The sequence below is a fragment of the Rhinopithecus roxellana genome, chromosome 5, assembly GCF_007565055.1.
Source record: "Rhinopithecus roxellana isolate Shanxi Qingling chromosome 5, ASM756505v1, whole genome shotgun sequence".
Taxonomy (NCBI): domain Eukaryota; kingdom Metazoa; phylum Chordata; class Mammalia; order Primates; family Cercopithecidae; genus Rhinopithecus; species Rhinopithecus roxellana.
The window spans coordinates 29,428,837-29,449,826 of NC_044553.1; the positions used below are offsets into that span (position 1 = coordinate 29,428,837).

General features: G+C 43.6%; 2 protein-coding genes across 4 annotated transcripts in view; both read left to right on the forward strand.

Moving 5' to 3' along the window:
* Positions 1 to 6,696, forward strand: part of GANC (glucosidase alpha, neutral C) — a 95,805-nt gene extending 89,109 nt beyond the window's left edge. Inside the window, exons 22-25 of the mRNA XM_010367025.2 lie at positions 733 to 846; positions 2,035 to 2,147; positions 4,332 to 4,435; positions 5,039 to 6,696. Coding sequence (XP_010365327.2) covers positions 733 to 846; positions 2,035 to 2,147; positions 4,332 to 4,435; positions 5,039 to 5,148 — 441 coding nt within the window. The 3' untranslated portion in view covers positions 5,149 to 6,696. The remainder of the gene's footprint in view (positions 1 to 732; positions 847 to 2,034; positions 2,148 to 4,331; positions 4,436 to 5,038) is intronic.
* Positions 6,697 to 13,060: 6,364 nt separating this feature from the next.
* Positions 13,061 to 20,990, forward strand: part of CAPN3 (calpain 3) — a 44,057-nt gene continuing 36,127 nt past the window's right edge. For all 3 annotated transcript variants that reach the window (XM_010367024.2, XM_030930425.1, XM_030930427.1), the window contains exon 1: positions 13,061 to 13,700. In XM_010367024.2, the coding sequence (XP_010365326.1) occupies positions 13,392 to 13,700 (309 nt within the window). In that variant the 5' untranslated portion in view covers positions 13,061 to 13,391. The remainder of the gene's footprint in view (positions 13,701 to 20,990) is intronic.

Sequence of the window (20,990 nt, forward strand, 5' to 3'; positions counted from 1 at the left end):
AGCAGAAGCCCTCCTGTGACACAGGCAGCTTCCTTACAGGAGGCAGGAAACCTACCCAGGCAGTGCTGCCTGGAGTGCCATTCCAGAAGACTCATAGTTATGGGCCTGTTGTTAGGGTCTCTTAAAGTACCCTTGGTGGTCTCTAATGTAACAGCAGCAGTTTCACAGATTTACCTTCAGAATTGAGTCAGTCATCCAGGTGATCCATAGAAACAGGGAGCAAGAGGGGACAGGCTGCAGTGAGTGAGGACAAAAGTCATCTGCCCAAACCAAGAAACCACCATTGGTCATACACACACATACATAGACTTCTGGGCCCACTCACACAGACAGAAAACTTCAGTCGTTAGCAGGGCTCTAGAAATAAGCATGTATATACTACACTGATAGGAAAATTTAAAATGCAAAATAGGAAAGGCCACTTATAGGATGGGCAGAAAAGAATTCATCACTTAAGAGGAAAAAACAGCAAAGACAGACATAGATAACAAACCAATGAAGGGCGGGAAGTTTCCCTAATAATTAAAAAATGGACCATTCTTCAGCGTTAGAGCTCTTTTCCTTTTAATGGCAGGACCCCCATATTTGCCATCTCTGTGCCCCAAAATTTATTTTGCCTATGAATCAGCACTTGAAAAGAGTGTGAATCTTATAAAATAAAATATTTTTAAATTCTACCCTGAAATTTTCTTATATGAATACTGCTTCTCTGAGCATGCTGCTCTGTTACAGATTCCAGTGTTTCAGCGAGGTGGAAGTGTGGTACCAATAAAGACAACTGTAGGAAAATCCACAGGCTGGATGACTGAATCCTCCTATGGACTTCGGGTTGCTCTAAGCACTAAGGTATTTGGTAAATGTGTTACCCATTTTGTTTCTACTCTCTCTTTACAGTGTTAGCCTTTTGAGTGTGTGACACTACTTAAAAGTGATGAGCTCCATCTATGAGATAGGCGCTCCTGACATTTATCTAGAAATCAAGGTTTGAATCATTTCCGAATCATTGTTCGCTTGTCTGCCTTCCCTGGAATTGTTCTTAAGGGAACTCTTGAGATCTAGGAATAACAGAAATGTTCCTCTTGGGCACTGTGGTTGTTGGTGCTCTTTAACTTGACACTGATTACTACTGGAATGAATGCTTTTGGAGCCATAGACAGCCTCCCCACATGGATTAGCCCTGAAACCCAGGTTCCCATAAAATGGTACCCATGCCTATGCACCATTTCAGAGATCCCAGTCCCAACCAGTGATTTCTCATCAGGCAGCTCCAACAACTAAAACCCCCTTGGGCAAAGCCTGAGAGGACCCAGAAATGGTGTGTCCTTTTGAGAAGATTTTTTGAGCCTATTGAGGCCTATAGCAGATTCCGCTCCTGTCCATTTGTTCAAACATAGTACAGGGCCAAACAAACACCAACTCTTACGCTTACTATATTAATACTTACTTGCATTGATATCAGTATTATAAAATGATTCAGTTATAGGGGATTTTTTTCCCATCTTTTTCACTTAGGCATGTCTTCTTGGGCCAAACTATGGGCCCCAGACCCATACGAGGCCCCAGAATAAATGCAAAAGACTAGCGATGCATAGCATATCAAGTATTGTCAATAATAGTAAACTGCCACGTACTCCACGTGAAAAAGGAACCAGATACCATTCTCTAAGTGGAGGGTCTTCTAAAGATAGTTGATCTCATCTATTATATATTAATTTTTTTAACATCAGTATTATTCAGTGAACTTTCTTGGCCTTGTTGTCACATTCTGGTGGAGTATTTTCAGGGAATCCACTTATACCATTGAACATACTTCATAGTTTAAATTCTTTCAACAAAGCCTAACTCTTTGTGTTCTTCTTATGTGACTTTCCTATTGTTTTACTATCTACTCAGGAGTGATTGGTTATTGAATACATTAGGTATTTTATATAGTTTGAATTTTTCACAAACTTTTTATTCTATTGTTACCCTTTAGGAGCTTTTCCTGTAAACCTATCATATAAGTACATTCTGTCTCTGTGATTCATTCTCCAGGGTTCTTCAGTGGGTGAGTTATATCTTGATGATGGCCATTCCTTCCAGTACCTCCACCAGAAGCAATTTTTGCACAGGAAGTTTTCATTCTGTTCCAGTGTTTTGATCAATAGGTAATGGCAGCTAAAGAAACTGTTTGTTTTCTTAAGTAAATCACACCGTCTGTTCGGCATCCTCAAGTGCACGGGTATGTTTTAAGGTACAGTTTTGTTTTTTTTGTTTTTTTTTTTTTGAGATGGAGTCTCGCTCTGTCACCCAGGCTGGAGTGCAGTGGCACAATCTCGGCTCACTGCAAGCTCCGCCTCCTGGGTTTACGCCATTCTCCTGCCTCAGCCTCCTAAGTAGCTGGGACTACAGGTGCCCACCACCATGCCTGGCTAATTTTTTTGTATATTTTTAGTGGAGACAGGGTTTCACCGTGTTAGCCAGTATGAACTCGATCTCCTGACCTCGTGATCCACCCGCCTCAGCCTCCCAAAGTGCTGGGATTACAGGCGTGAGCCACCGCGCCCAGCCATTTTAAGGTACTATTTAAGAAATGAATGGTGAAGGCCATTTCTGGAGTATTTTTCTTTTTATTTATTTATTTATTTATTTTTTTGAGACTGAGTCTCACTCACTCTGTTGCTCAGGCTAGAGTGCAGTGGTGTGATCTTGGCTCACTGCAACCTCCACCTCCTAGGTTCAAGCGATTCTCCTGCCTCAACCTCCCAAGTAGCTGGAACTACAGTCACACACCAGGACACCTGGCTAATTTTTGTATTTTTAGTAGAGACGGGGTTTCACCATGTTAGCTAGACTGGTCTCGAACTCCTAACCTCAGGTGATCCACCCACCTCAGCCTCCCAAAGTGCTGGGATTACAGATGTGAGCCACCGTGCCCAGCCCATTTCTGGAGTATTTTTCAACCACTCTACCATGAATGATCCTCCCTTAGTGTCTCTACCTTCCTTTCCCCGACTTTCTGGTTTTTGTTTTGTTTTGTTTTTTTCCCAGAGTTTCGCTCTTGTTGCCCAGGCTGGAGAGCAGTGGCACAACCTCGACTCACTGCAACCTCTGCCTCCCAGGTTCAAGCGATTCTCCTGCCTCAGCCTCCTGAGTAGCTGAGGTCACAGGCATGTGCCACCACGCCCGGCTAATTTTGTATTTTTAGTAGAGACAGGGTTTTTCCATTTGGTCAGGCTGGTCTCGAACTCCCAACCTCAGGTGATCTGCCTGCTTTGGCCTCCCAAAGTGCTGAGATTACAGGTGTGAGCCACTGCACCCAGCCTCCTGACTTTCTAAAAAATAAAAAAGGACTTAATTTAAGCTCCCACTAATTCCATTCATTCATCTATTCACCAATTCACTAAATATCTGATTTATTACGATTTGATTATCCAAGTCACATGTGTAACTTTTGTGTTCTTCAGTGATTTTCCTTCAAATAACTTGTTAAAGAAAGCCTGATTTGGCCACCAGTTAACTCTTCCTTGATACACAGAGTCGTCTTTTTTTTTTTTTTTTTTTTTTTTTTTTTTGAGACAGTTTCACTCTTGTTGCCCAGGCTAGAGTGCAGTGGCTTAATCTCGGCTCACTGCAACCTCTGCCTCCTGGGTTCAAGCAGTTCTTCTGCCTCAGCCTCCCGATTAACTGGGATTACAGATGCCCACCACCACGCCTGGCTAATTTTTTGTATTTTTTTAGTAGAGATGGGATTTTGTCATGTTGGGCAGGCTGGTCTCGATCTCCTGACCTCAGGTGATCCGCCCGCCTTGGCCTCCCAAAGTGCTGGGATTACAGGCCTGAGCCACCATGCCTGGCCGAGTTGTCTTTTTTCTTTTCTTTTTTTTTTTCTTTTTTTTTGTGAGACAGTCTTACTTTATCACCCAGGCTGGAGTGCAGTGGTGTGATCTCAGTTCACTGCAACCTCCACCTCCCAGGTTCAGGGGATTCTCATGTCTCAGCCTCCCAAATAGCTGGGACTACAGGCACGTACCACCACTCCTGGCTAATTTTTGTATTTTTAGTGGAGACAGGATTTTGCCATGTTGCCCAGGCTGGTCTTGAACTCCTGGCCTCAAGTGATCTGCCCACCTCAGCCTCCCAATGTGCTGGGGTTACAGGCATGAGCCACTGTGCCTGGCTCTTTGATTATCTTTTTTTATTATCTCTTCATCCTGACAAATATGACTCTTATATGGATTCTGCCTCCAAGGGACAGATGGGAGAGGAACTCACAAGGCTGGAGATGTTGAGCTGGTGGCCACTTCAAACCCCCATCACTCTCCTTTTAATACTGTTTGTATCTATTCCAGTTCTGCCGACCAGAGAGGTCATTATCCCAGCAAGTGTGTGGTGGAGCAGATCTTGGTCTTAGGCCTCAGGAAGGAGCCATCTTTTGTGACTACCCACTCATCTGGTGAGAAACCAGTCCATTCTTACCTCACCATTTCTTTTTATAAACAAGTATCTGCAGTAAGGAGATGATTAGTCCCCACACTGACATAATAGGCTGAGCCTGAGTGGACTGTGTGCTTTCAGGTAGAGATGAAATCTACTAGTTTCTAGAATAAATGAGGCCATCTTGCTTCTCTTCATGAATTGATCTTCCTCCTCACTTTTAGTGTTTTTCTAAGGAAACTTATTTGGGGCTTGAGATAATATTATGGCTTCTCTGAATATTTGTTTAAACTGTAGCTGCCTGAAGACCTGGAGAATCCTACCCATGTGTTTGGAGTTTATGAAAGGGCAGGATGGGGCTTATATCCTTTCTTGCTTCCCAAAGTTCTTGGACAAATTTATTTGTTCCTTATGGTTTCTTTTCAACCAGTCTTGCGGTCAAAACAATGAAGTTTTCCATGTTTCTAAAACTTCATGGAAGCTCATGGGTAAAAGTGCTATTAATTTGGAGTGGAGTATAAGGTTTTATGATAGAGTGAGAAAACATTTCAGATTTGAAGAAAAGATTTTTCCCTTCTCGAGATTCATCAAAATTTCCCTCTTTTATTGTCTTGCTATTTAGATGGTAAAGATCAGCCTGTGGCTTTTACGTATTGTGCCAACACGTCTAGCCTGACCCTGGAGAAGCTCTCGCTCAACATTGCCACTGACTGGGAGGTCCACATCATATGACAAAGAACTGCCCCTGGTGGTGTGAGCGGGGACCTGCCAGTCCCTTTCAACCTTCCCCTCGCCTTTTTTGAGATTTGTGCAGCAATCTACTTGCCTTTCCTGAGTCAAAATAATCTTTCATTCGTCACCATTATACTAATGAACAATAGATTTCATGTTTTAAATTTTCAGATTTTACATGTTAAGAGTACTAGCAATATTCCTTGTGTCAAACATCCCCTTTTCTCCCCGCCCCCCCCCGGATACATAGCCCTGAGACATTTATAGCGTTCAAGAGTCTTCTGTTGCATCCATTCCTTGAGCAAGGCTGCATGGTTCTGTTTTAATGTGGGCCAAGCCTACCTGGGCAGCCCCTTTGCCAGGGCTTGCCTGGGGCCATGCAGCATTGGCGTTGTGGCTGCAGCAACTGAGTTGCTCGAGGCCAGTCTCCAAGTGGACAGCAGCCTCTGATAGTCCCCGCAGTTATCTTCCACCCACATGGACTGGGCAAAGCAGCCCTCTTCTGTGTGCGCTGCATACGCTGCAGCAGTGGGAGTTATTCTCCCCTAGAGATCCACTTGGCAGCATGAAGGATTCTTTTCTCTTTCATGCTTCTCAGGCTCAGTAGTTTCTAATTAATCTCAAAATCCATGTCTTTTAAATTGTTTTTTAATTAAGTGCTGTCTACTAACCAAAGAATATTTGTAACATGAGTAAGCTATGATTAATAACAATGAAATGAATACCCATGTACCCACCACTGGATTTCCAAAGTAGAACTCATGACTGGGACTAGGATGAGGCAAGGGAGGCCCTGGCCTTGGGCACAAAATGTAAGGGATGCCAAAAAATACAGTAATCAAAATAAGTAATATTTCAATCCACTATTTTTAAAAATCAGAATTAATGCAAAAAAAAAAAAAAAAAAAAACCATGATGAACAAAATATCAAAATTTAAAATAAAGACAGGATTAGTATTACTGAGTTTTCCTTTTGTCCCAGGCTCTAATATGGCTTGGCATGGAGCAGAACATTACAATATACCAGTCGCATCATAATGCCCTAAGGCTCTGCAGACCCCAGTGGCTCCCTGCTGCCTGCCGCAGCATCTGTTTTGGCAGCCTCAACTCCCTGGCACTCCTCAGCACATACCTCTTCTTATCAGGCTTCCTCCACTTAGCAAGTTGCTAGTGGCCACCTCTGTGCCTTCTCATCCCTGGGCACCAATATCCTCCTGCCCTTACCATCCTTCCAGGCCCAACTCAAATCCCACTTTCCCGTTAAGCCTAACTACGCTAACACCCCTACCCCCATACCCATTAGCAGTGATTTTGCCCTTCCCTGTAATGCTGTCCCACTTATAACTGTGCTCTACTTACCATTCTCAGAGATCATACCTTAATGTTTTCAGTATGTCTCTGTTCTCCTACTAGATTGTATGTTCCTCAAGAGCATGTTCTATTTCTCTTCTATCTGACACAGCACTATTACACCTCACTTTCAGTAACTGTTAGCTGTGATTGGTTAGCTGGTGGATTTAATTGATTAAAAAATTACATTTGAATGTATTTCCATCTGATTTACTTTTCTGATACAAGATTCTTCCCAAAGGCAGTCAGCATTGTGCATTTCCTCGTGGACACATTTCATTGTATGAGTTGAGATTTGAGCTCTTCACCATATGTAAGCTCACAGAGACGTGCACAGATTCTTTGCTCCTATTTCTGTAAGTTTTGCAGTTGAGAAGAAAGGAGCAACCTTATATTAGCTGAAGCCATGGTTCCTATCTTCAAATTTCCCTTGCCAACCTAAAATAAAACTTAGCCAGAAGACTGGGTGCTCCTCCCTAATATAAATGATAGTTTTTAATATCATTTAAAGTTGAATAAGAACTCTATTTAGGTCAACATTTATTGCACGTCTGTTCTTCCATTTAAAATATTGTTGGAGGAATGAAACAGTAACTAGTAGAGTAAGTTAATGAGGAACTGCTCTGTTTTGACCCAAATCTATATTGAAACATTTGGCTAGAGACAAGTGGAGAGAAAGATAACCTGGGTGTTTTTAATGGTTTTCTGCTCTTATTGCTTCTCACACTTTACCTGCCTCCCATTTCTGAATTTGTGTACCAGAGAGCAATATGGGGCTGAGTTGGCCTACAGGTAATAAGTTACTTTTTTGTGGCTAATTCTTAATATGGTTTCATAGGAAACTGGATTTTATATAAGAAGTTTTATTCATTTCAACAGGGTTTCTAAAAAAGCTCTAAAATGAATTCATAGTGTGTCTTTCCTTCAAGATATAAATGTCAAGGAATGAGTTGACAAATCAGTTTAAAAACAGAAACTACCCAACAGAAAAATGTAAGTATAATCTTTCAGGATTATATAAAATCAATATTTAAAATATTTTGTAATATTTTTATATAAATATATAAATATTTTATAATATTTTTATATAAATATATATTTATATCTATAAAATATAAATATAGTCTAATCACATGATTAGACTAAGGTTATGGATTTGGGGGAAGACTGTCACAGATGTGACATGGCCACCTCCTCAAACCATATTTGGGGGTACACGATATTGATAGGTTTTATTACAGGTGATGTCAACTTTGATCACTTGCCTAAAGTGTTGTTTACCGGGTTTCTCCCTGGCAATATTACTATTTTTCCCTTTCTGTACACATAAAATATTTCAAATTTGTAGAAACACTGCAAGTTTCACTAATTCCATTTTACAACTGAGGAAACTTGAGATATCTGCTGTATTTTGACAGTTAAGTATCAGAAAATACACAACATTTTAGAGATTATCTCTTTTTTTTTTAGATGGAGTCTCTCTCTGTCACCAGGCTGGAGTGCAGGGGTACAGTCTTAGCTCACTGCACTTCCGCCTCCCGGGTTAGAAATTATAGACATTATAGAAATTAGACTATAAAATATATATTATATAAATAATATATATTTTATATAAATATATATTATATAAATAATATATATATTATCTATAATATATAATATATTTTATATATTATATATTTATATAAATATATTAAAATTTTTAATTTTAATAAAAATACATGGGGTCTCACTGTGTTGCCCAGGCCAGTCTTGAACTCCTGGGCTCAAACGATCCTCCTGCCTTGACCTCCCAAAGTGCTGGGGCTATAGGCATGAGCTACTGTGCCTGGCCTTACCTCCTGTCTTGGGACAGTTGGCAACATTGGAATGGGATCTTTTGATTACATGGTATTTTTTTTTACTTTTGAACATTGTATTAGGATCATATAGAAGAATTTTCTTGGTTTTAAGAAAAATACAGTTCTGGAGTTTGGTCTGTGTGCAGAATTCCTTCACTTTGTCACATCCTTTTCACTATCAAGGCATCCTAATGGTAAGCAGCAGAAACGCAGTCAAAGCACATAAACATTGGGAGTTGAATAGTTTTTAGCTAATTAACCCTCTGCCTAAAAGCCTTAGTTATGAGATTCCTAGGATTTCCACCTACCGAACCCTCGAAGGGCTACTCAAGACTGAAATAACTTCTCAGGCCAGGGGGTAGAAAGCCATCAGTAGCTCCACTGGAAACAGGCTATCATATTAGGCACTGACAATGGAGGCCATAAAACTAGCATTCTAGGAGAAATAACAGAGACATTGGCATCTGATGTCAGATCTGCTTGTCTCATGACAAGCCTTGCTGAAGGCTATCGTGCCACACCAAGACTTGTCAGAATTAGACGGCTGTTTTTTTTTTTTTTTTTTTTTCTGAGACAGAATCTTGCTCTGTCACCCAGGATGGAGTGCAATTGCACGATCTCAGCTCACTGCAACCTCTGCCTTCTGGGTTCAAGCGATTGTCCTGCCTCAGTATCCCGAGTAGCTGGGATTATAGGCATGCGCCACCAGGCCCAGCTAATTTTTGTATTTTTAGTAGAGATAGGTTTTCACCATGTTGGCCAGGCTGATCTTGAACTCCTGACCTCATGTGATTTGCCCACCTCTGCCTCCCAAAGTGCAACAGCTGCTTCTTGACAGTTGTTTCCACCCAGGCCGATGGTATTAGATTGCTGTCCAATCAGAGCCAGGGGAAGGGGAACCTGACTGTTTGCATGCAAGGATACAGAGATCTTATGCCTAATTCACATCAATTAAATCTTAGTCATGCATTTATTTCCATGGAAATCAAGAGCCCTGGAGTCTAGTTTGCTTCTACAGTGAACTAGCTGAGTGATCTTGGCCATGGCATTTAACCTCTCTGGGCTTTGTTAAAGAAAAGAGATAATCTCTAGTTTGGGTGTAGTGGCTCACGCCTGTAATCTCAGCACTTTGGGAGGCCAAGGCAGGGGGTTCACTTGAGGTCAGGAGTTCGAGACCAACCTGGCCAACATGGTGAAGCCCCATCTCTACTAAAAATACAAAAATTAGCAGGGCATGGTGGCACATGCCTGTAATCTCAGCTATTCAGGAGACTGAGGCAGGAGAATTGCTTGAACCCTGGAGGCGGAAGTGCAGTGAGCTAAGATTGCACCCCTGCACTCCAGCCTGGTGACAGAGACTCCATCTAAAAAAAAAAAAAAGGAGATAATCTCTAAAATGTTGTATGTTTTCTGATATTTAACTGTCAAAATACAGCAGATATCTCAAGTTTCCTCAGATGTAAAATGGAATTAGTGAAACTTGCAGAGTGTTTCTACAAATTTGAAATATTTTATGTGTACAGAAAGGGAAAAATAGTAGCATTACCAGGGAGAAACCCGGTAAACATCACTTTCGGCAAGTGATCAAAGTTGACATCACCTGTAATAAAACCTATCAATATCGTGTACCCCCAAATATGGTTTGAGGAGGTGGCCATGTCACATCTGTGACAGTCTTCCCCCAAATCCATAACCTTAGTCTAATCATATGAAAAATATCAGAGAAACCCAAATTTAGGGTCATTCTACAAAAACCTGACAAGTACTCTTCAAAAGTATCAAGGTTATGAGAGACAAAGACTGTGGAATGATCAGAGACTGGAGGACACTAAGGAGTTCTATCTTTGCAACTCTTTTGTAAGTCTAAAATTATCTTAAAATAAAAAGTTGTTTAAAGGTCTCTGTGAAGTGGCTAGCTCCCAGTAGGCTCTTAATGAATGAGAGGTATTATAATGATAAGCAAAAACATTGTTTCCAATAGTGTTAGAAATCAAAGAAATGCTTCTTGGTGGAAAAGACAGAGAGAGCCATTAGTTGGCAATGCTGTGCAACAGAAACCATTCCAGCCACAGATATTACATGACCGTGGGTGAAATATGTTATAAAAACTGGTTCTTTATCCTTAAAGGGGCTTCTGGGAATTGAAATGTGCAGCTGTTTATGTGTTCATTATCTGCCCTTTGTTCATGGACTCGAGTTGGATTTCTTCCTGATAGCATTGGTTTCCACAGCTGTGCCATTGAATAAACCTTGAGTTTGGACCTATTCATCTGAGAGAATGTTTTATCCACAACAACTGACAGAGCAAAATGAATGGCACCTTGCCCTTTCTGTGTTTGATATGCCCACCCGGCTCTGACAAGAGGCTTGCTGCTGTCACACACTTCTGTTAGTTCCTCACAGATGGTGCTGGCTGAGACAGCTGAGGAAAGAAAGCCCAGTGGGTATGTGGCCCAGGATAGTTCCTTCGCCTGGAGCAGATCAGCAGAGAAATTTTGATTGCACTGGCAAAGCCAGAAGTGTAAGAAATTTCTCTTTGCATAGGAAAAGTTCATTCACCAGATACGTAACACGTATTTATTAAGGGCCTTCAATATATCTAAACCTGAGAGAGAAATGGGAACCCACTTCCCAGCTCCACGGTCTTACGGGCAAACGGGAAGTTAAATAAGCAAAAACAGTAAAGTGTGGGTCAGTGCTGTGAATTTCAGGGTGGGATAGAATGCTAGGCTGGGACCCAAACTTACGACAGTGGGGGAAGGAAACCCGACCTTTGCTGTCTGTGCCATTGGTGACTTTGAGGGTGGAAGTCAGTCTTTTTAGTGCAGGCAGATAGGCCAGCCTCTGACTGGAGGTACTGCATACCACATGAGCCTGGCAGATTATACCTATTCCTGTGCTGTCCACATAGCAGATATTCAGTTAATGCCCATTGAGTGAATGCTGATTTGCATCGGTGAGTGAATGTTGTCATTCAACCTGATCTAACTCCAAAGTAATATTAAATTCAGGTCTTCTCTAACAACATCATTTATTGAGTGCTTAACAAAATCCTGGCACTATGTTAAATGTATTACATAAATTATTTAATTGTTATAAAAACCTGATAACAGAATGACTATAATTGTACCTATTTTATAGGTGAGAAATCTGAGACAGAAAGGAAGAAATAACTCACCTAAAGTTACACAGGCACAGCCAGTAAAGGGCCAACCTAGACTTTGAACCGAGGTGGTCAGTCACCAGAGACCGCTGTCCTCTATTCTGCCTCTCCAAGACTAGTAAAGAGCCCTGGGTGTTTTCCTGGAGGAACAGATGGCTAGGCTGATGGTTCCTGCAAGCCCAGACAGAAGAGTTCTTCAATGCCGCAATCCCAGGGATCAGGAGGCTGATAGTACTCCCTATTTTACCTGTCACTTCCCACCTTCTTCCGTAGCCTCTAATCTTGGATTATTGAGACTGGTCGCATAGGAACAGGCATGACTACAGCCTAGGACGTGCCTCCACTCTGCCATACTTGAAATGTGGTCATCTCCTTACAGGCCAGGGAGCAGCTATTGTGGGTAGAAGACAAGGTGGAGGCCAGGCAGGCACTTTCCTTCCCCAGAGCCACTTATGCTGTCATCTAAGAGCCCTAAAACCAGGTGTGACATCCCAGGGCTTGACAGGCAGTCTGGTTCAGTATCCAATTCCAGCTTCTGTCTCAGATGCCTAATGTGGCATGGCTGAATGAGTCAACATGTAACCTGTACAGTAAGTCCTCACTTAACATCGTTGATAGGTTCTTATAAACTGTGACTTTAACCAAAACAAGCTTACTAGAACCTATTGATGACATTGGGGATTTACTGTGCTCAGATGCACTTTTATTTTTTAAGATGGAGTCTCGTTCTGTCACCCAGGCTGGAGTGCAGTGGCGCAATCTGGGTTCACTCCAACCTCTGCCTCCTGGGTTCAAGCGATTCTTCTGTCTCAGCCTCCCAAGTAGCTGGGATTACAGGCACCCACCACCACGCCTGTCTTATTTTTGTGTTTTCACTGGTTTCACTGTTGTTGGCTAGGCTGATCTCGAACTCCTGACCTCATGTGATCCACCCGCCTTGGCCTCCCAAAGTGCTGAGATTACAGATATGAGCCCCCGCGCCCTGCAGGTGCATTTTTTTATAGCAGATTCAGTCCCAGTGTTTATTTTAGGGATGGGAAGAGACAAGAGGTGGCAAGGTCAAGTATGCAGGTACAGACAGGGATTTTCTCAACCAAGGACTCTGCTGAGTAGCATTTTCCATGCAGACATTTCCAATAAACGCTGACCCAAGAACATTCTAGAAAAGATGCCAAATCTAACATCGAATAATGTTCTGATATCCTAAAATTTTAGGACTAAAAATCATGTTCTCTAAAATTCACAGAATATTTTCCTAGAATTCAGTACCTCTCGTTCACCCTAACTAGCTTTTTTGCAATATTGTTTTTCATTCATTTGGTGGCCAGTAGTTGGGTGGTCTGTATAACTGCCTGCTCAGTAACATGTCAGCAGTTCTCAGCTTCTTTCCAGTGTTCACCTTACTCAGATACTCCCTTTTCATTTTCTGACAACACCAGCACTTCATGGCAACAGAGATGTCCCTAGCCAGGTGCTCCTCTCTCTAGCATGCAGCCTCTCTAGCTCTCACACTCACAGTGTTTCTTCACATCTATTTTTAGTTTTCCTGGCTCAAGCATCTTCAGGCCACTGAAACACAACCCTCACTCTCTTTCTCTCTCCCTCTGGCATGCATGCTGCTGGTGGGAGAACCCAGGTCAACATTGCTTCAGAAATCCTTTAGCACTCATTATTCAGGAGAACTTATGGCTTCAGAATCACAGCTCGGTTTTTAAGATGGACATAACCTGTACGACCTTCTGATGGGCTTTCAACTTCGAACTGGATGTGGACACTTTTCTCTCAGATGACAGAATTACTCCAACTTCCCCTTTGCAGTTGCTTCCTTTCCTTGAAGGTAGCTGTATCTTGTTTTCTTTAAAAAGCTTTTTCTTCCAAAGCCACTTGCCATGCCGACCGTCATTAGTGCATCTGTGGCTCCAAGGACAGCGGCTGAGCCAAGGTCCCCAGGGCCAGTTCCTCACCCGGCCCAGAGCAAGACCACCGAGGCTGGGGGTGGAAACCCAAGTGGCATCTATTCAGCCATCATCAGCCGCAATTTCCCTATTATCGGAGTGAAAGAGAAGACATTCGAGCAGCTTCACAAGAAATGTCTAGAAAAGAAAGTTCTTTATGTGGACCCTGAGTTCCCGCCGGATGAGACCTCTCTCTTTTATAGCCAGAAGTTCCCCATCCAGTTCATCTGGAAGAGACCTCCGGTGAGTAACTTCCTGCTTACTGGCTGGGTTTTCCCCCCATGGACGAGTCCTCCCACTCAGCACCTCCGGCAGCTCAGCTGTGCACATGGGCAATGGGGGAAGGATCCTGGCAGCAATTCTGCTGGGCTCTGTCCTTAAGTGTGAAGCAGGGAGGAGAGGAACAGGTCTCAGATACTTCACCAAATCTCAGCAAAATCCAGAGGGAGAGCGGGGGAGGTAGGGCTGATTCTCATGCTCTGACTCTTTCTCTCTGAAAAAAAAAATCTTGCTTTTTATAAAAGTGGTTGGAACTCAGTTTAATTCATCCTGTAAAAATATTCCTTTCTTAGAACAAATTCCAGACAGCCCAGATCTACCCTTTCATTTTAAATACCTTTCATCTTTGTAAGATTACTTTGGTTTCTCTGGCTAAAATCATGATATTATTCTTCTTTAATTTACCAGTGGCCATATCTTTCCGAAACATAGCAACCCTAGAAAGAAGAGAGTCATAGGCAAGAAATATTTTTTCATGCATAAAATGTTGGGGTTAGAGAGAGAGACCTAGCAATCGCTTTTGTCCACCTACCTCACCTCATAAGCGAGGAGTCAAGGCACACCAGAGCGAAATATATCCAGTGGGCACATGACAGAGCCCGGATTAAAACTTTCTCTTTTAGGAAACTCTCCCAGCCTCTGGGTTTCATTTATAGTGATCACCAGGAGGGAAATCACATTCCCCTGGCTCACCTCTCTGATCATCCCTCCAGTGTGACTCTTGTTCTTAATTCAAGAAATATTTATTGAGCATCTACTAGTGCCAGCACTGGGCAAGCAACTGGGGGGACAGCAGTGAGTAAGAAAAACCAAAATCCAAGCTGTCTTGGAACCTAGGGTCCTGAAGGGAAGATGGGCATTGAACAAGAGTGACGTTGTCAGGAGACAATGTTCTGGGTGCCACGGGATCATGTGGCAAGGAGAGCTAACCTGGTCCAGGGAGAGAAACCCTTCCTGAGGAAACAATGGCAAGCTGAGACCTGATACTATTCCTTAGCCATGTTTTTCTTTAACCTAAGATGGGCCAGGCGTGGTGGCTGATGCGTGTAATCCCAGCATTTTGGGAGGCCCAGGCTGGAGGATTGCTTGAGCCCAAGAGTTTGAGACCAGCCTGGGCAACAGGGCAAAAATCTATCTCTTTTGTACTAAAAATTCAAAAAATTATCCAGGCATGGTGGCACATGCCTGTGGTCCTGCCTGCTTGGAGGCTGAGGTGGGAAGATCACTTGAACTCGCGAAGCCAAGGCAGCAGTGAGCTGAGATCACACCACTGCACCCCAGGCTGGGTGACAGGACTGAGACCCAGTCTCAAACAACAACAACAACAACAAACCTAAGGTGGAATACTCCACAACCTGTGTATTACATAGGGGCTCTTCTCGGTTCTATGGTAAGGCCCATAACTGTCCTGAAGGCCTTCAGTTTAGAAGATAACACTGTTCTGCTATCAGAGTAGTTGGACATGTCATAACCCCCTGCTGAAATATCTTCAGTGACATCCCTCTCTCAGCTGCCTTCAGGACAAATCCCCCACTGCCTTCAGGACAAATCCAAACTCCTTAGCCAAGCCATAGGCCCTTCTCAGCTGGTCCCTGCCTACCTATCCAGGCCCATCTCCATCCTCTTTTCCCAGATCCTGACACACCAGCAGTGCTTGGACATTTAGCTGTTCTGTGGTTCCAAGTCTTCTCGCACTGGAGGCCTTTGCTCATGCTGTCTGTCTGCCTGGCATGCCCTTTTTGTTCCTGTCTGAAACTCTGCTCAGGTGTCACTTCCTTCAATCTTTCTCATGACTGTTTTCCTCTCACTGAGAGCAGGGACCCTTCCTGTTCATCTTCGAGGCCCGCTCACCAAGTTCAGGCCAGTCCCATAGTGGGTACTCAGCTGATGCTGGTGAATGAAAACCCATGCCGGAGGGCCTTGACCGATGAGACAGGATAGTCCTGCGTTCCCAGGCAGGGATTTCTTAAAAACCCTTTCTTGGGCCAGACATGGTGGCTTATGCCTGTAATCCCAGCACTTTGGGAGGCAGAGGTGGGAGCATCACTTGAGCTCAGGAGTTAGAGACCAGCCTGGGCAACATAGTGAGACCCTATCTCTATAAAAAAGGTTTAAAAAAATAAAAGCCCTTTCTCAGAATGGGTAAAATTAAAACCTACAAATACTGTTTTCAGTGAAATCATTGGTGAACTTGAGTCACAAGCTAGACTTACAAATTAATAAAAATGCTTTAAGGGCCTGTTATGCTCTAGGTACTAGATTGGGCAGTGTCCATATTTGAAATGAGGGTTGCAGAAAACCTGTCTGTTCTAAATTGTGCCCCCACCACCACCATCACCAACAACAAGGATCCTGGATCTTCGACTGTTTGAGTCACTAAAGGACCAGATAGCAAAGGCCATTCTTCGATAAAATGCCCACATGTTCCCCTGGGGTTGAGATCACAGGAACACTGCCCATTGGGTTCACTAGTATAAATAAGAAATATAAAATTAGAGATGGTCAGAGTTGGAATGATTCTTGGAGAGGTGGTCCAGTGTCCTTGCTTTATAGGTGAAGTGATTAAGGCCCAGAAAGGGCAAATGACTTATCTACAGCCACACAAGTTGACTTGAAACTGAAAAACGGAAATGACTCCAGAACTTTCTGACTGTAAAGCACTTCTTGGAGACATCAGTTCTCCATTAACTTCTTCAGATGTAGTGACCTTTGCCAGCCCTGAGCAGTCTGAAAAGACTGTCCTATCAGGAAAAGCACCACGCAGGTGAGTAAAGGCCTTCCTGCTTTTTCTATCTAAGGCACAGAACCTTTGGAAACCAATCTGAATTTTTTTTTTCAACCATCAAGTATTATTTATTATAATTACAGTGATAATTATGATGATAATGATAAAGGGAGAATTATTCCTGGCCAACTATAATTCTAGTTAAAATAGCATGCTACACTTTCAGCCTTTCCCTCTTAAAACAGGCTCTGGCCAACGGTTCCTAGCACAGCTGTAGTCTCTTCTCTCACTTACCAGTGCTACTGTCACACGCATCTGTGTGAAGAGACCACCAAACAGACTTTGTGTGAGCAACAAGGCTGTTTATTTCACCTGGGTGCAGGCGGGCTGAGTCCAAAAAAGGAGTCAGCAAAGGGTGGCGAGATTATCATTAGTTCTTATAGGTTTGGGATAGATGTACAAAGTACATTTTAAAGGGTGGGGAGAATATTACAAAGTACCTTCTTAAGGGTGGGGGAGAATATTACAAAGTACCTTCTTAAGGGGAGGGGAGAATATTACAAAGTACCTTCTTAAGCGTCGGGGGAGAATATATCCTATCAGTTAGGGTGGGGCAGGAACAAATCACAATGGTGTAGTTTCATCAGTTAAAGCTATTTTCACTTCTTTTGTGGATCTTCAGTTGCTTCAGGCCATCTGGATGTCTACGTGCAGGTCACAGGGGATATGATGGCTTAGCTTGGCTCAGAGGCCTGACAGCTACCTCACAGCCTTTCTTCCTCTACTTGGGAGCATCATGCCTTGAGTTTCCCGGCCAAACAATCTGATTCCTCTAGCCTATCCTTATATGATCTATTTCTAGGATCAGAAAGCAAACAAATTATTCAACACTTCCCAACTGTTAAGGCAAGTTTTCTTGATGACAGATCCCAGGGCAGAATAGCATGGCCTCTAGAACAGGGCTTCTGGGATGCTGGTACCCAATACACTAGGGATAGGTTGGGGATGGGAGGGCAGGTCATATTTCATTCCGTGGGGTGGAAGGTTCAATTGCACCACACTCCTGGCCTCTCTTCTTTTCATGGTGGGTTTGTAAAGAGAACTTGACCTGTAAAGCCCACTTCTTGGCTTCCGTCTTTCTCTGGGAAGCAAGCTGCCCGCAAGAAGCATGACTTCTGCTTTCTGCCCTCCTTGCAGCAAGTTTTCTGGAGGCAAGACCCCATGGGGAGTCATGCAGGAGTCCCTGGGCCACCTGGTAATATATAGTTAATAGTAAAGATAATTGCTAATCTTGAGTGATAACTCACCACATGCCAGTGACTAAGTGCTTTCCATGTGTTAATTCATTTAATCTTCACAACAATCCTGTAAGGAAGTACCATTATTGTCCCACTTTACAAAGGAGGGAACTGAGTCTCAGAGGGATTCTCCAGATCTCCCAGTTAGTGAAGGTTGGGGCTGGGATTTAAACCCACACAATCTGGCTCTAGAGCCCCCAATCTATCTAATTCTGAGATTTAGTTGTCAATATCCATTTTTATTAAATAATAAATGTAGGATTTTGGATTCCCACCTGCCCTGTACTTTTATAGCATTCCTTTATTGGCTCAAAACTCAGGCATGGAAATAAGGTGTCATTTATTGGGCCTCCTCAAGACACAACAGGTATTGAGTGAGACCCCAGGGGTAGCCCCTGAAAGCAGCAGCCTCTGTAAGTTGGAGATGGAATGGCACAGTGGCTAAGAGCCCAGACTCTGAGGTCAGATAACCTATGTTCAAGTCTTGGCCTGCTACTTAACGCTTAGGTAATCTTGGTCACATGCCCTCATTTTGCCACAGGTTCTCCATGTGAAAAATGGAGAGCAACCATAATAGAAGAACCCATCTCGTAATTGAGGATTAAATGAGTTAATGCAGGCTAAAGGCTTACGACCAGCACATGGGTGAGTGCTCAGTAAACATAGACTACTCTTATTACTGCCTACAGGCAGCTGTGCAGTCTCTTAAAAGTGGCAACATCATAAACATTTTTCCAGCTTAATTTGTGCCTGTGACCAGTCAAGATATTAACCACAGCAATGTATTTGAGTACTTCATGCCTGGTCTAAATGCATCCATCCATCTCAGCAGGAGGATGTGTGTGTGAATGCTCCCCTCATGGGCAGGGGACTGCTTGTCCTTTAGGGCAATTCCAGTTGTCTACATCAAATATCAAATGTACATTTGGTTGTGAAAATCTGAGTGTATCATAGAGCCAGGAAGGCGACGACAAAAGAGGGCCACTCTTGGCTGGGAACTTGGCCACTTGCTCAGTGATTAGCTTTGAAGCCCCACCGAGACCAACATGGTGAACAAGGGCTTCCTTTTTCCCATGCTCGCACCTCAGTCATGCCAGGTGGAGTTCTTAAGCTATTCTCCCTGATCTCCTGCGATCCCCAAATCAGGGGCAACCTAGATCCCTGCTTCTTTTGGAGGGATGAGAAGTGAAGGGCCAGTTGCAGTACCTTGTGATGCAGGATCTGGTCCCCTCCTCACCCTTGGTAACGTGGGATTGCAGCAGAATTGCTCCACAGTGCCCTGCCCTGCACCATCAGCTCAGCTGGCCAGGGCCTCCAGCAGTGGACCCTGACAACAGTGAGGTTCCTGGGCTTCCCCCTGTCTCTGGTGCTAGGTGGGGTCACCTTTCTGTAAATTCCATGTTATTCCAGACCCACCCTAACCTAGAGCTTGGAGAAGGAAGGGCCCACCCTATTTAGGAGCTGGATTAACCCAGACTTCAGGTTAAACTTGAAACAACCCAGACTTCAGGTTAAACACACCATCAGCATGGTCTCAGTGTTTCTTGGCTCTGCTAGGAGAGGTTATTTCTGGTTGGGTCTCCAGTTCACAGCCCTGAATTGGAGTCAAAACTGCATCATTGATATACAGCCACCTCCAGCTTAACCTCCAGCTCTTTCCCTAGGAAATTCTGTTCTCGCCTCTTCCACCGTCCTCCAAGCTCCTGGGGCTGATAGCTGGGCCCTGCAGTTTCTCATCGCAACCTTCTGCGTAACTCTTCTATTAGCTGTTGGAAGTTGGGGGAGCTTGTCACCTTCCCACTTAACTCAAGATCCAGTGCATTCTCATTTGCTGGTGGTGGCTGGAGCTCCAGCTATGGGTTGCCTAACCCACCTCTTTCCCTCAACTCCTGTCCTCACCTCTCTATCATTACAGGGCCCCACCCATTACCAGCTCAGAGCTGGGTCTCCACTTCACCCATATTTCTCTACTGTTTGCCTTTCTTCTTGCAAGGTATTACTGTCATACCCATATCCAGCCATGCTTTGCCCAGTAGTCCAACCTCACCCTTAGCCCTGCTCTTCCTCACTCCTGGGGCCAGTAGTTCCCTCCGCCAACACCTGGACCTGTGGAAGCCTCTTTCCCAGACAGACAGCAGCAGCCCCTTAATCCTTTGAACAGATGACTTTATTCCTTGTATTCTGGTACACAAAAATCTCTTGTATTAGGCTCATTTTAAGGATAGAGTTTAGGTAAGTTTCCCAAGCTGTAATTCATCATGAACCTTATTTTCCCATGTCTAGAAGATTCTCAATACTAGTACTTTCTTGATCTTATCAGAGGGTATCCATGGAAGGTCATGACCATCACCCAGCTGAGTGCAGTAGAAGGAAGCTTTCTAATGTAAGTTGCATCACGGTTTCAGAGATGTGAGAGAAATTCAGAAATGTGAGGGAAATTGTGAAATGTAAAATGTGAGGGAGAAAAGCATTCAGAATGGAAAAAATAAGACAAAGAGTCCCTTCCCATCTAACTCACAGCCCTGCCATCCCCAACCTATTCCTTTTCCCAGGCTCCTTCTTTCTTCCATGCTGTCTATCAACATAGACCCAGCCACACTGGCTGGTTTTTGCTGCTTTCTATATGACCTGGTCTCTTGCCGCTTCCCAGCATCCTCGGCATCCAGGCAGAACCAACTTCTTCCTTGTGCCAGGGCTGTTACACCAGGAGAAAAAAAAGTATGACATTCTTCAGGGTAGATCTTCTTACTACTATGGAATTATTGTCGAGTCTTTAAACTTATTTCGCCAAATGTGCTCACTTTCTGACTTAACATGGCAGAAACATCTTCTGTCTTCCCGAGGAAAACCTCTAAGAATAACCTTAGAAAGATTATTGTAATTACAGAGTTACATTAATCTCTGGGGTGGGGGAAGGAGAATTAAATATGATTGTTTTCTAGGAAGAAAGCAAAGGAAAACACCTGCCCGTTTACTTACGAGAAGGAGGGGCTCATGACGACCCCCCACCCGGTGTTCTTCCTCTCCACGACCCGACCCTCACAGAATTCTTTGTTTTTTTTTTTTTGTTTGTTTTGTTTTGTTTTTTTGAGATGGAGTTTCGCTGTGTCGCCCGGGCTGGAGTGTAGTGGCTGGATCTCAGCTCACTGCAAGCTCCGCCTCCCGGGTTCACGCCATTCTCCTGCCTCAGCCTCCCGAGTAGCTGGGACTACAGGCGCCCGCCACCTCGCC